Source organism: Benincasa hispida, chromosome 4, assembly GCF_009727055.1.
Source record: "Benincasa hispida cultivar B227 chromosome 4, ASM972705v1, whole genome shotgun sequence".
Classification (NCBI taxonomy): domain Eukaryota; kingdom Viridiplantae; phylum Streptophyta; class Magnoliopsida; order Cucurbitales; family Cucurbitaceae; genus Benincasa; species Benincasa hispida.
Window position 1 is genome coordinate 48,384,281 of NC_052352.1, and position 12,736 is coordinate 48,397,016.

General features: G+C 32.8%; 1 protein-coding gene across 1 annotated transcript; it reads right to left on the bottom strand.

The window, feature by feature from the left end:
* Positions 1–8,519: 8,519 nt before the first annotated feature.
* On the bottom strand, positions 8,520–10,299 carry LOC120075267. The gene is made up of 3 exons (XM_039028484.1): positions 9,520–10,299; positions 8,946–9,064; positions 8,520–8,833 (listed from the first exon to the last, which is right to left on the bottom strand). Exons 1-3 carry the CDS (start codon positions 9,928–9,930, stop codon positions 8,683–8,685), a joined length of 681 nt encoding a protein of 226 aa, XP_038884412.1. The 5' UTR covers positions 9,931–10,299; the 3' UTR covers positions 8,520–8,682.
* Positions 10,300–12,736: the final 2,437 nt, after the last annotated feature.

Below are 12,736 nucleotides of genomic sequence, written 5' to 3' on the forward strand. Positions count from 1 at the left end.
TGGGTCTTTTGGTCGCATTTATATAAATTAAAATCTCGAACTTCTAAAACCCAACTATGACAATATATGGACTTGCAGTAGGATTAGCTAGATTGTCCATGACTCTACTAGGTCTCTTGTCCTCGCAGGTTGTGAGAATGTGAGATGGACTATCAAGAACCTCGAAGCCCTCACAGTGATGAAAGGTCTCTTAGATCTTTTTGTTTGGGTTGATGTTTCTTCTTCTCTCCCGATGATTATCGAGTCTGATTGCGCGGATCTTGTTGATGCTGTGAATCATTTGGGCGGCGACCTTTCTGAGTTGAGTTGTTAAGTTGAGGGAGATTATCTAGATTGCCTGGGTTGTGTCTTTCACTGGTGTTCATGAGTTTGTGCGGGTTGGGATTCTAATTTATAACCTGTTTGGTGTTATTTATGAGGAGGCTTGTGTACTAAGACTTTGGGTAGTTTGTTTTAATACTTTGTTTCCTTAATGTATTTATTAAAAAAAAAAAAGCCAAAATATGCGCTTACTTCTTCTGCATACCTAACAACCAAAGCATAAATTAACCTTGACCTTTTTCCTCCTTTGCCAATGGGTTTGAGTTTTAATATCAACCAAAGCATACCTATCATCAACTTGGGTCTGCATAAGTGGTTACTTTTGTTTTAATACAAAACAAGCTTCTAACCCTCATCAAAATCATGGTTGAAGCACCTACAACAAACTCCAACGTAGCTGATTGAAGCAGAATTTTCTAAAAGCTCTTAAAGCAATATGGGCACTGGAATCCCGATTATAAAAAAAGTGAAGGAAAAACTTGTGGGTGGCTCACAAGTCACAAGGGCTGTGCTGATCCACTAAACTGGGTGGGCGATGGAAGCACTCGTGGGATGAAACGAGAAAAAAGAGGGCAATACGATAAAGAATAATAATGGGAACAAATGAATGGGAAGGAGGAGAATGCAAATGTGGGCTGCCTATTCTTTTTTTTTTAAAAAAAAGGTAGAGAAATCTGCCAATTAAAAGGCTTAAAAAAGCAAAAGGAAAGAGAGAAAGTAATGGCCATATCCACATGGGAAGAGAGAGAGGCTCTGTTTCTAAGTAAGGTTGGGTAGGTACGCGTCATCATCATCAACCAGAATGGTAATGGGTTTCTTATAGTTATTATATGGTTCGAGTCTCGTGGAGGTGGACCGTTTGATTTCTTCCTTCCAAGCTCTTCGGTCTATTTCCTACTACTCTTTGGAGATCTAGTTTCAAGGATCAAACTGCTTTTTCTCAAGCTCCCTTCTTTTCTATTATTGTGCAAATTTGATAAACATTTTTGTACCCAAAAAGGAGATGTTTATAGAAAAAGGTTGACAGTCTAATAATAAACTTAAAAAGGGTCCAAAACATGTTTATTCAACTTCCAATAATAGTCACATGCACCGTCAATTATCTGAAACCTACACTTGAAAGCTGAGTTTGTTCCTCCATTGGTTATGATTCTATTGATAAAATTGAATCAAACTTTAAATCTCTTGGGCCGTCGCTGATCTAAACTTGAATTCAGAATGCGATTTTTTTCTTTCTAGTGATCTTTACTTTTCTTTTAGTGGTCCATTAGGCCCCATGTCGATAAAGGAGAAAGGGCGCCCTCTGGGAGCCCAAGGTCGAGCTTCTCAGCTCGACTGACTACCCGATGTAGAATTCATCCCCAAGATGGCCTACAAGTGAAGTCTGAGGCTAATCAAGTCTTCTCCATTGATAACTCTAACTCATTGTAAAGGTCTTGACATTGGTCTTAAGGCAGCTCACTCCCCATTTAAGGAACGGAACTTAATTTCTTTTTAGCTTGACACCACTTTGATCTGCATACTAACTTAAAGTTAGAATATGTTGGACAAAGCACCACACCTATGTAAGATCCCTCTTCTATAGAGCTACTCAAATCAAGACCTCCACTTGACCTTCAATATCTGACTTAACCTATCCATATTGATGAATTAATCTATTAGTTTTAGTTAAAATAAAGGGCTAGTTGCACAAATAAAAATTACCACATTCAAAATAATAAAAGATGTAGCACAAGGATAAATATATTAGAGATATGACACAAAATTAGTGCTAGATTGGTAAATGACTAAAGTCCTTCCTCAAATTGAAAACTATCCGTTATAAGTGATAACCACTAATAGGTACTATCAGTTACTATCATTGGTAGATGCTATCTGTGATAACTTTCCATTTGAGAAATATTGATACAACATTGAAATAGTAATACTTAAAATATTAACTTTCAATCTGCTATAAGTTATCAATGATACAATTTTATCAATTAGAATCAAACTTAAAATATTAACACTTAAGGCTATAAGTGGCTATCAATGATAAGCTTTTATATGTAGCTGACAACTTTGAAAGGAAACTATCAACTTTCAAAAATTAACATGAGCTATAAGTGATAAGAGTCTATTAATGAAAGATTTATAAGTGACTATCGTTGATAGCTTTTATCATTGATAGAAGTCATATCACCAATATCATTAATTCAATTGATATATACTTAAGTCATATCACTGATATATGAATATCACTCATAACTTCTATTAGTAGTTATCATTGATAGTTTCTATCAGTGGCTATCATCAATAACTTTTAGCAGTGATTATCAGTGATAGACTTTCATCAAATAGAATTGGCTTTTATATCATTGACATCATTGATATATGGATATCACCTAAGTTCTATCACCGATATCACTAATATCACTTATATTATGGAATGATAGCTTCTATCACTGATAATATGCTATTAGAGATAACTTTTATCATTCCTTTTTACTATCAAATAACATGCTATCATTGATAGTTTCTATCACTAATAACATGCTACTAGTGATAACTCCTACGCATCCCACTTACACTTTAGTTCGAGATTCAACTTTGATAATTAAATTCACCAAGTTAGCTATCAATCATAAACTTCTATAAATAGTTATTAACTGTGAAAGAAAATCATCAAAAGACTAAGACCTTGTTTTATAACCATTTAGTTTTCGGGATTTGTTTTTGAAAATTAAGCCTATAATGTTAGAGTATATCAACAAGCAGCGGAAGCAACAAGGATCAATAAGCATTCTGATTCATTAATTTTGGCAGTAACTAAAACATGCTAACATAATAACAAGAGGGTTTCAAGTCATACCTTTGTAGAACTTCTTGAAATCTTGATTCTCAGCTGCAAACTTCTCCAAATCTTGCGTAGACCACCTCAAGATCTTTCCCTCTATTCTCTTGGAGCTTTAGATTGAGTTGTTCGACTCAAAATAAGCTTGAATGAAAAGAAATTGGAGAACTCACTACTAAAACCCACTTGAAGAACAACTTCTTCAACCCGAATTTTTCAGCAAAAATTCTATAGATGCATGCCTCAATTCTACTCCAATCTTCTTTATTTATTGCAGGCCTTTCTTGCAAAGAAGATGGTTGCATGAGATGCAACTCATGCTTGGAGCTATTGAAGCAAAATGAATTGGGTGTGAGCTAGTTGAAGGTATTATTGGGAAATACCATAATTCCATTTTGTGTTTCAAACTTTTCAAATTTTACCAAAATGATTTCAAAAACCAATTTGATTTCTAAAATTGAAAAAATTATTAATTTTGCAAAATTAATTTTTCTAATAAAATTAATAAATAATTATTTAAACAATTTAATTAATTCAAATTAATTTAATATCAAATATTAAATTAATTTTACACAATTCCACCTTCATATATTTAAATCATATTTAAATATTAACTCTCCTATTCCGTTTAATTCTTAAAATTAAACGTATAATTATATCTCATATAATTACTAATTCCCTTAATTCTAATTTGAACGTTTCAAATTAACTTATCACGCTATTCTAAAGCTAATCCATTTACGAGCTAGTAGGGGGATCTCGCTAACCTATAGATCGTGGGCCCCAATGATCCGAGATTAATTGGCTAAACTCGTTACACCGAATTAACCCCATTTGTTAACGAAGTCGACCCTTCACGTTTCAAATTAAGCCCATAGTTGAACTCCCCTCATTGTAGATATATTATGTTCACATGATTTAACCATAATTAGTAAGTCGACCTTTCACAGGTTGTTCGTAATAACGGCTGGGTCAAATGTCTAGTTTACCCTCGAGATTACGTCTTTTTTCTCAAATTCCTACTGATCCTCTAATGAACAACGGGTTTGTGATCCAATCACTAAACCAAATCTCTTTCAATCTAGTGAGAGGGTGGGGCCCCTTGTTCAAGACCTAGATCCAGTACTTGAGAGAACAATCTTTCTCTTATCCCTAAATCGGGTAGGCGTGAATTTCGTCTTACATCCTATGTCCCTAGCTATCTATTCGGTTTTACCTCTGAAATGGGAGGCTTATTGAGCCGGTGCTGTTGAGTTAACCCTCACCTATGCAAATCTAAGGACGATCCCGAATAAAAAGGAGTTCATAGTTAGCTCAGGATTAAGGTCAAGTTACTTAGGTCATCGCTTTGAAATAATCAGTCTTAAATAGTAAATAATGTTATAAAGTAAAAGTCACCGATTTCGTGGTCCAATCTTGTACAAACCCATTTGCACAGGACACTCTCACTCCTCATGTCATAACATGTACGAATTAGGATTATTTTGTTTGTAGTACTTTACAACTCTTTGTAACAACTACAGAGTAGACCGCATCCAATAGTGTTACAAAAAAAAAGTACCCAACCTTAATTATGTACTATAGATAATTTTTGCTCTTTACTCGAACTTGATCCATCTTAATGTCTCTACATAAAGTTCAAGTATTCATATAATAACCATGAATCTTAGTTTATTGGATTTATGTAGGATTGTATGAACAGCAGCGGAAGCACAAGGATCATCTAAGTATTCAAATTCACTAATTTTGGAATAATATAAAACATGCTTCTGCAGGAAAAATGGGTTTCAAGACATACCTCTTGTAGAACTCCTTCAAAGCTCCTTCTCCAGCTGCAATCTTCTCCATATCTTGTTGTAGACCACCTCAAGATCTTTCCCACTATCCTCTTGGTGTTCTAGATTGAGTTGTGGGACTCAAAACAAGCTTGAATCAAGGGATGAAGTAGAAAAGCTCACTACTGCAGCCTTGTTGAAGAACCATTCTTCAAACTAAATTTTCTCTCAAAATTCTATAGATTACATGCCCGATTTTCACTCCAATCTTTTCATTATATTGCAGATCAACATGCAAAGAGAAGAGCTACATGTGTTGCAGCTCATGTATGGAGAAGATAAGGCAAATATATTGCTTCATGTGTGAGCTAGTTCAAAGATGGATAATGGAAAAAACCATTTTTCCATTTAAGTGTTTTAGTTTTCCAATTTTTCAATTTTATCCAAAAATCAAATTTTGATTTAAAAAAATGATTTGATTTTAAAAATGAAAAATTAATTAATTTCATAAATAAATTAATTAATAAAATTTAATTAATTTAATATCAAATATTAAATTAATTTTAACACATATCCATCTTTATATATTTAGATCATATTTAAATATATAAATTCTCCTATTCCGTTTAATTCTAAAATTAAACATAATTATATCTCATATAATTATTAATTCCTTTAATTCTAATTTGAATTCCATTTGTTAACTAATGGGTCATTCCACTAAAGCTCATAGTTGCACTCCCCTCACTGTAGATATATTGTGTTCACATGATTTAACCATAATCAATAAGTCGATCCTTCACAGGTTGTTCGTAATAACAGCTGGGTCAAATATCTGTTTTACCCCTGAGATTATGTCTTATTCCTCAAGTCCCTACTAATCCTCTAATGAACAACTGGTTTGTGATCCAATCACAAAATCAAACTCTCTCAGCCCAGTGACAGGGTGGGTCCCCTTGTTCAATACCTGGATTCAGTACTGGAGAGAACAACCTTTCTCCTACCCCTAAATCGGGTAGGCGTGAACTCCGTCTTACATCTTATGTCCCCAACTATCTATCGAGTCTTACCCTTGAAATGGGAGTCTTATTTAGCCAACGTTGTTGAGCCAACCCTCAACTATGCAAGTCTAAGGGCAATCCCGAATAAATAGGAGTTCATAGTTAGCTCAGGATTAAGATCGAATTACCTAGGTCATCTAGGTGAAATAGTCAGTCTTAAACAATAAACAGCGTTATAAAGTAAGAGTGACTTATTTCTTGGTCTTTATCTTATGCAAACTAACCTCATTCATGTACCATAGATCATTTTGACTATTTACTCGAACCTGATCCACTCTTATGTCTCCACATAAAGTTCAAGTACTCATACAATAGTCATGGGTCTTAGTTTATTGGATTTAGACTTTCATATAATTTATGAGATCAATAACAAGTATATTGATTATAGAAAATGTTTAGCATTTTTCAAACTACGAGTTTTTAGGACATAAAACTCAACAATTTAGACTTTTATGTATGCAATTTATAAAATCAATAATAAGTTTATTGACTATAGAAAATGTTTGTTTTTTTAAAAACTGTGAGTTTTAGGACATAAAACCCAACATATAGACATTTCTTCCACCTTTAAATTTCATCATTTGTTATCTACCTTTTACCAATGATTTAAAAAGAAATTCAAATTTCAAAAATTAAAAAAAAAAAAAAAAAAAAAAAGTAGTTTTTTTATAAACTTCCTTTTGTTTTTGAAATTTGGCTAAGCATTCAACTATTGTACTTAATAAAGATGTAAAAACATTGTAAGAAATAGGAAGGAAATAAACTATTTTCAAAAACCAAAAATAAAAAACGAAATGGTTACCAAACAAGGCCTACGCTATTAATAATAGAAAACATTAGTTACTATCAATTTTGAAAGATTGACACTTAAAACTATCAGTAGCTATTAATTAAGAAACTTTTATCATAATTATCAATAATAGACTTTTATAGCTAACGGACTTATATTGCTCATATCTACCTAAGTTCAATATCAATGATACAGGAATATAACTCATATCCATCTAAGTTCTATCACTTTATTGATAATTGGTATTATCGATACACAAATTTTACGATATCTACCAAGTTCTATCACTGATTCACGCAGTTTGTTAGTGATAGAAACCCTATCACCAATAGACTAAGTCTTGATAGAAGTTTATTGGTGTTAAATTTCATACTTTTAAAATCCTAGAAGAAGTGACGTTCAAATTTCTCATTTCGTTTCTAAAAAGAATCTCAAATTCAAGAAATTGAGAAAAATAATTCTGTCAATTCCTTAGTCCGAAACCTAGTTTTCTCAGTTCTTTGTTCTTAATTAAAAAGTAAAAGTAAGCCATAAAAAAATTTAAAATAGAAAATTTGAAGATAGAAAATGAAAATTAACAACGAAAAAGAATGAAAATTTTAAAATAAAAGTAATGAAAAAAAAAAAAGTCAAATGGAAAATAAATAAATGGAGAACACACAACAAGAGAAGAGAAAAATTTCTTCTCATCTACAATAGGTAGATGACATGATACTGAGGCCTAGTTCTGCATAGGAACAAATGTAGTGAGGCCCAGTACTGAAATGGACAAAATCCACATCTTTCGGTATTGAGACCCTGACCCATAAATGTTCGTGACAGTAGTGTTTACTTCTACAAGATGTCCAACCATTTTTATTAATTAGTTTCAATTCCTTCTCCTTCTATATGCAATTCAAGACGGAACTTGTTTTTTCCTGGCAACATCGGATCTAGTTGTACACAATTGGTTTGAACTTTGAAGGTCTTAACACATTTTTATCTCTCATATGTTGATTTAGTGATCTCCAAGACATTAGCATTAGCACGTTGGTCAGTTCGTGCTCTTACATCAGTAAACATCCATATTTTATCACACCCTTCTTTCTCAATAACCAAAACAAACAAACAAATAAATCCTTCTTTTAACATCATTTTACTTATTCCGGGAACATTTCTTTGTAGAACACAAAACACAGTTTATTTAGATTTTATAAGGTTATAGTATTTAGTCTTTGTGTTTTGGGTTAGAGATCAAATTTCTTTTCAAAGGGGAAGTATGGAAAGTAGAGATCAAAATTAAATTTGGACCCTTGTGTAAATTAAGATAAGACTTGGTCACTCATTCGTTGTATACATGAAAATTCAGTAGAATTAACTAGATTAAAAAATTAGAAAGTATATGTCCAAGTAGCCAAAGTGAACTTGGCTGACTTAGTGGTATTGATGTATTCTATGATTGATTGAGGTTCAATCCTTCACCCACAATTGTTGTACTCAAAAGTATATGCAAATTGAAAATTTTGAATAACATCCCATATACTAACCGTCAATTAATTTTGGAAACGTAGATTTTTCTCATTTTCCAGTCCATTTTACCCTGCCCAAAAACCACTGTTTCCGGAACTGGAAAATGTAAATCAATAACCTTACACCACCATTTAATTAGGATCCAATCAAAATATGCACACACGCACGAGGAGGGAAAATGAGATGCTTCGCACGATTGAAAGACTCTTATTCAGGATTCTCATAGATCGTTAGGCTAAAAAGATGCAATTTCATATGGTTAATAACACAGGACGATGACAAGCTTGTTAGTTGGTTTTACAGATTGCAGTAGTCTGAAGGGTTATACTAATTAGATTACAATACAACTTACTTCCAATTGGTCAGGCTTAAGCTCTCCAATTTAAGCAATCACTAAGCAAGAAGCCAGAAATTTTTCTGCCATCTGGTGTTGATTACATACCCACCCATATCTCTGCTCTGCTTTCTAACTCCAATGGTCAAACACTCTACGTTGTTTATGCACTGTTCCACCAAATCTCCCGCCCCACCACTCCCACAAAAGCTGCAATCAATTCAGAAACCACATTTTAAGTTCAAATATGAGTTGAAAAATCCATTAATAAAGTGGGAATTTGTCTGTTAGATTAGATTAGATTAGATTCGATTCGACCCACCAGCTGAGAAAAGATGGCTTTCTCTGTCCCACAACCAGCACCGACACCTCTAGCTTCTTAACTTGGTTTATCACTGTGGCCAGCTTCGGTCCCTCTATTACCAGCACTTCCACCTCTACCTGAAAAATATCATATAGACCCTTGTATTACATTACTGAAAAACACATTATGCAGCTAATCATGTGGTTAAAATGGAAGTGGGATCTCTGTTAGACACTGTAATAAAACATCCTTCGTCCCATTGTATAAGATCTGTTAAATCACCCATCGTACGAAAGCTTAAGTTGATGGTTAAGCTCCAACAAATAGAAAGAATTCAAATACATAACTTCCTACTCTAAACATGTTGAATCAAGAATGAACCCGAAAGCTTTATTTCTTTCTAGTAAAACTCTGGTTTGGGGATCAAACCATCGTCCTCTCTGAAGGAAAGGTATGCCAATTAAGCCAAAAGCTTATGCTGATGGACCATCGAAGATTTAATTATATGATCTGAGCAGCAAGGATGGAGCAAAAAAAAAAAAAAGGAAAAAGGAAAAAGAGGGGGGAGAATTGAATTGAATTCTGTACTAACCTCCGGTCTAGAAGCCTTGCAGAGAGAACCAAGAGAGTTAGCACAGAAAGAGGATGAGGAAGAAGAAGAATCTGCAGCAGAAGAAGAGTCGGTAGATGAGTTGGTAATGACATGAAGAAGAGTGAGAACATCGCCCTTGTTCGCCACATGAGTGAGAGCCCACATAGTTGCATGGTTAGATTGTGAAGTATTATCCACCACCACCATCACCCTCTTCCTTCTTGACATCCCACCGTTGTCGATCCCATACATGTTAACACCGCCCTCCATCTTCTGATTCCAACGATTCCCCTCACTGACACGCTCTTCACCTTCGCTTCTCCTAAACTCCCCACCCCACCTTCTCGAAGTTGATCTAGAACCCTCCCCCCTTCGACTTATCTGCCTCATAAACGATTCCGTACTTGGCATTTTCTCGAACACCTCGTCTACAACAGAACCAGACACAGAAATTAGTGGTTTAGATCTGTTTAATGGGTTATCAGGCAGGGATTGATGGATGGGACTGGGGCTTTTGCTTTCAAATTACAGGCTAAGTTAGGAGGAGCCTGTGTAATGCCATAACTTAGAAGTGTGTATAAAAACAGAGGTTAGAGTGTCACGGGAAGAGATGGGGGGGAAGGGCGTGGCTTTATTGAATAGCACACACATGGAACTGAAACACAATCACTGCTGTTTCAGTATGATGATGAAAGGTAAAGGATTCCCTCTCTATTCTCTCTCTTCTACCGAATTTTTTTTTCTTCTCTTTTGAATATTTCTTTTGGATCTGTTCTCCACAATCTGCCAACCTAAAGTGGGTAAAGTACGGTCAGATCAATATCAATTTTATTATTACTGACAAAAATTTGTATTAATTGGATTTATGTTGTGCTTATTTTGCTCTCCATAACTTTGATTCTACTATTAGTTGAAAGGGTTTTCGTTTTTTACTCGGGTAAGTTTGGAGTTTGGGAGACAACCATAGCATCATACATCAACTAATTTTGGTATATATCACTCTTAAAATATGATACAAACTTACATAATTGTAGAAATTGTAACAATTTTATAAATTTTAGAGTTCAATTTTTATTGTTTAAGAGTCGCTTTTATAAATTTCAGAGTTCGATTTTTTTAATGCAATGATTGATGGTATGTAATAACCATTATCACCATACTTTTGAGGATAATTTTTGTACGACAAGATTTGTTGGTTCCAAAAATTTTAATTTATGTAATTTGCATTTAGATAGTATATTGCCAACACTTAACTATGGTTGTTTCTTAAGTTTATGAATATGAGTTAATGCCTTAACTAACTAAGTTGCTCCATGTTGGCACGTATGATTAGTCAATGCTACATAAGAACAAGTCAAATAATTTTTGTGGCTTTCTAAACTTGTTTTAGGTCAATAATTTATAACTAATTAGTATTTAAAAGAAATTAGAATGTTAGGGATTAAAACAAGCAATTTCTTTTTTTTTTTTAATATTATAATTAAAGTGTGGGGTGGGGGAATCGAACCTCAAACTACAAAGTTGATAGTATGAACAGTATGTCAGTTGAACTACGCTCTTGTTGCAAAACATATAATTTCTTAGAAGTAAAGACTTCTCAACCATTAGTATATGCTCGACATGTGATGTAGAGATTTAAAACTTTATCTTTTTATTTGATAAAATATATTTTAGTCAATTAAATTATGTTCAAGTTATCATCAAGGGGATTTATGGGGTGAGAGGGAATCCATCCTCTTCCCTATCCACCTTTAAATTAATGTTTCTATAAAAAATTTCATTAAATTTTGTGGAGATATAATTCTCGTGAATAATTATTTTCAGGTTAGTTCTTTTATTTCAAAATTATCAATTAAATGAAATTATATTTTTAAATATCGTTTAGTTGAATAGTTAAGTTTTACTAAAAATTTCCCTTGGTTAAGTTAATTTCCAGACAAGACTTCTCATCTGAATAGCAAATTTCTTGAAGATTTCAAAAAAAAAAAAAAATATCAAAAGAATATTACCCATCAAATTATTTATGTCAATAAACAATTTAATAATTTTAAAAAGTAATCCTCTTCCCGTTATATTCATAAGTTAATAATTATGTCTGATGTTACTACTTTGTAGTTGTAGCGTGAAAATCTAATTGTTTTTTTTTTTTTCCTTAGAAATTATAGTACTTCAAAATATGAACAGATGATATAATTAATTACATAACACAAAAGTGAAATATTACGTCAACATCAAAGAATTCATTACGGTATACGAAAAAGAAAAAGAGATGCAACGCCAAAATAATTACAATAGGAAACAATGTCAATATCAAAGATTTCATTTCACTGTACCCAAAAAAAATGAAACGCAGTCCTTTTTTTTGCATGTTTTTCCCTTTTTTCCTCTCTCTCACTCTCTTTTTTCTAATTTTCCTTTTTTCCTTTTGGTGCCTGAAACTTCATTAAAAAAATGAGCATTATTAGTATTAGTAATGACAGAAATTTTAGTTGATTCGAATCCTTGAACATTATAATAGATTATTTTGCTTATTTTGCGGATAGGATCTGATGATTGCTACTATTTTAATTTAAATAATCTAATTTATTTTCAGATTCTAACGTTATTATTTATTATATGCAAAATGGACCAGATTCGACACGTGGTTTTGTGGGCCCGAAAAAATCATTTTGAGGGTAAAATTGTAATAAGATTGGAAGTGCCAGATAAAATCGTCTTTTTACTGGAAAATAGAATAAATAGTATTAATTATTATCTCTTTGAATTGGGGAACATGGAACAGAGGCATTGAATGAAGGATCAGGAGGGACTCGGTGGTTTATTACACTATTAAAAATGAGTCAAAATTATAGCTCAATTCCTAATTTATAAAATTTATAAAGTTTCATCTTAATTACAATTGCAATAAAAGTTTGAGTAGTAATTTAATCACTTGCAAAATTTAGAAAGAAAAAAAAAACTCATAAAATGAGAAAATTCTACTACAATAATTTGAGCGTTTAAAATTGTAAATGTAAAAAAGTTAAAAAGAAATATACCTACGCCCTTTGAAAAAGTTGAAAAACCTTAACTAAATTCAAAGATTAAAATATAAGTTTAAAGATAGTAGAAGGTAGATTGTAAATGATTGGATATAACCTTTTAGCTCAAGTCATAATTAGTGAGATATATCTAATCTTTTAGGATACTAAATGAAAATGTCTCCTTATAATATAGA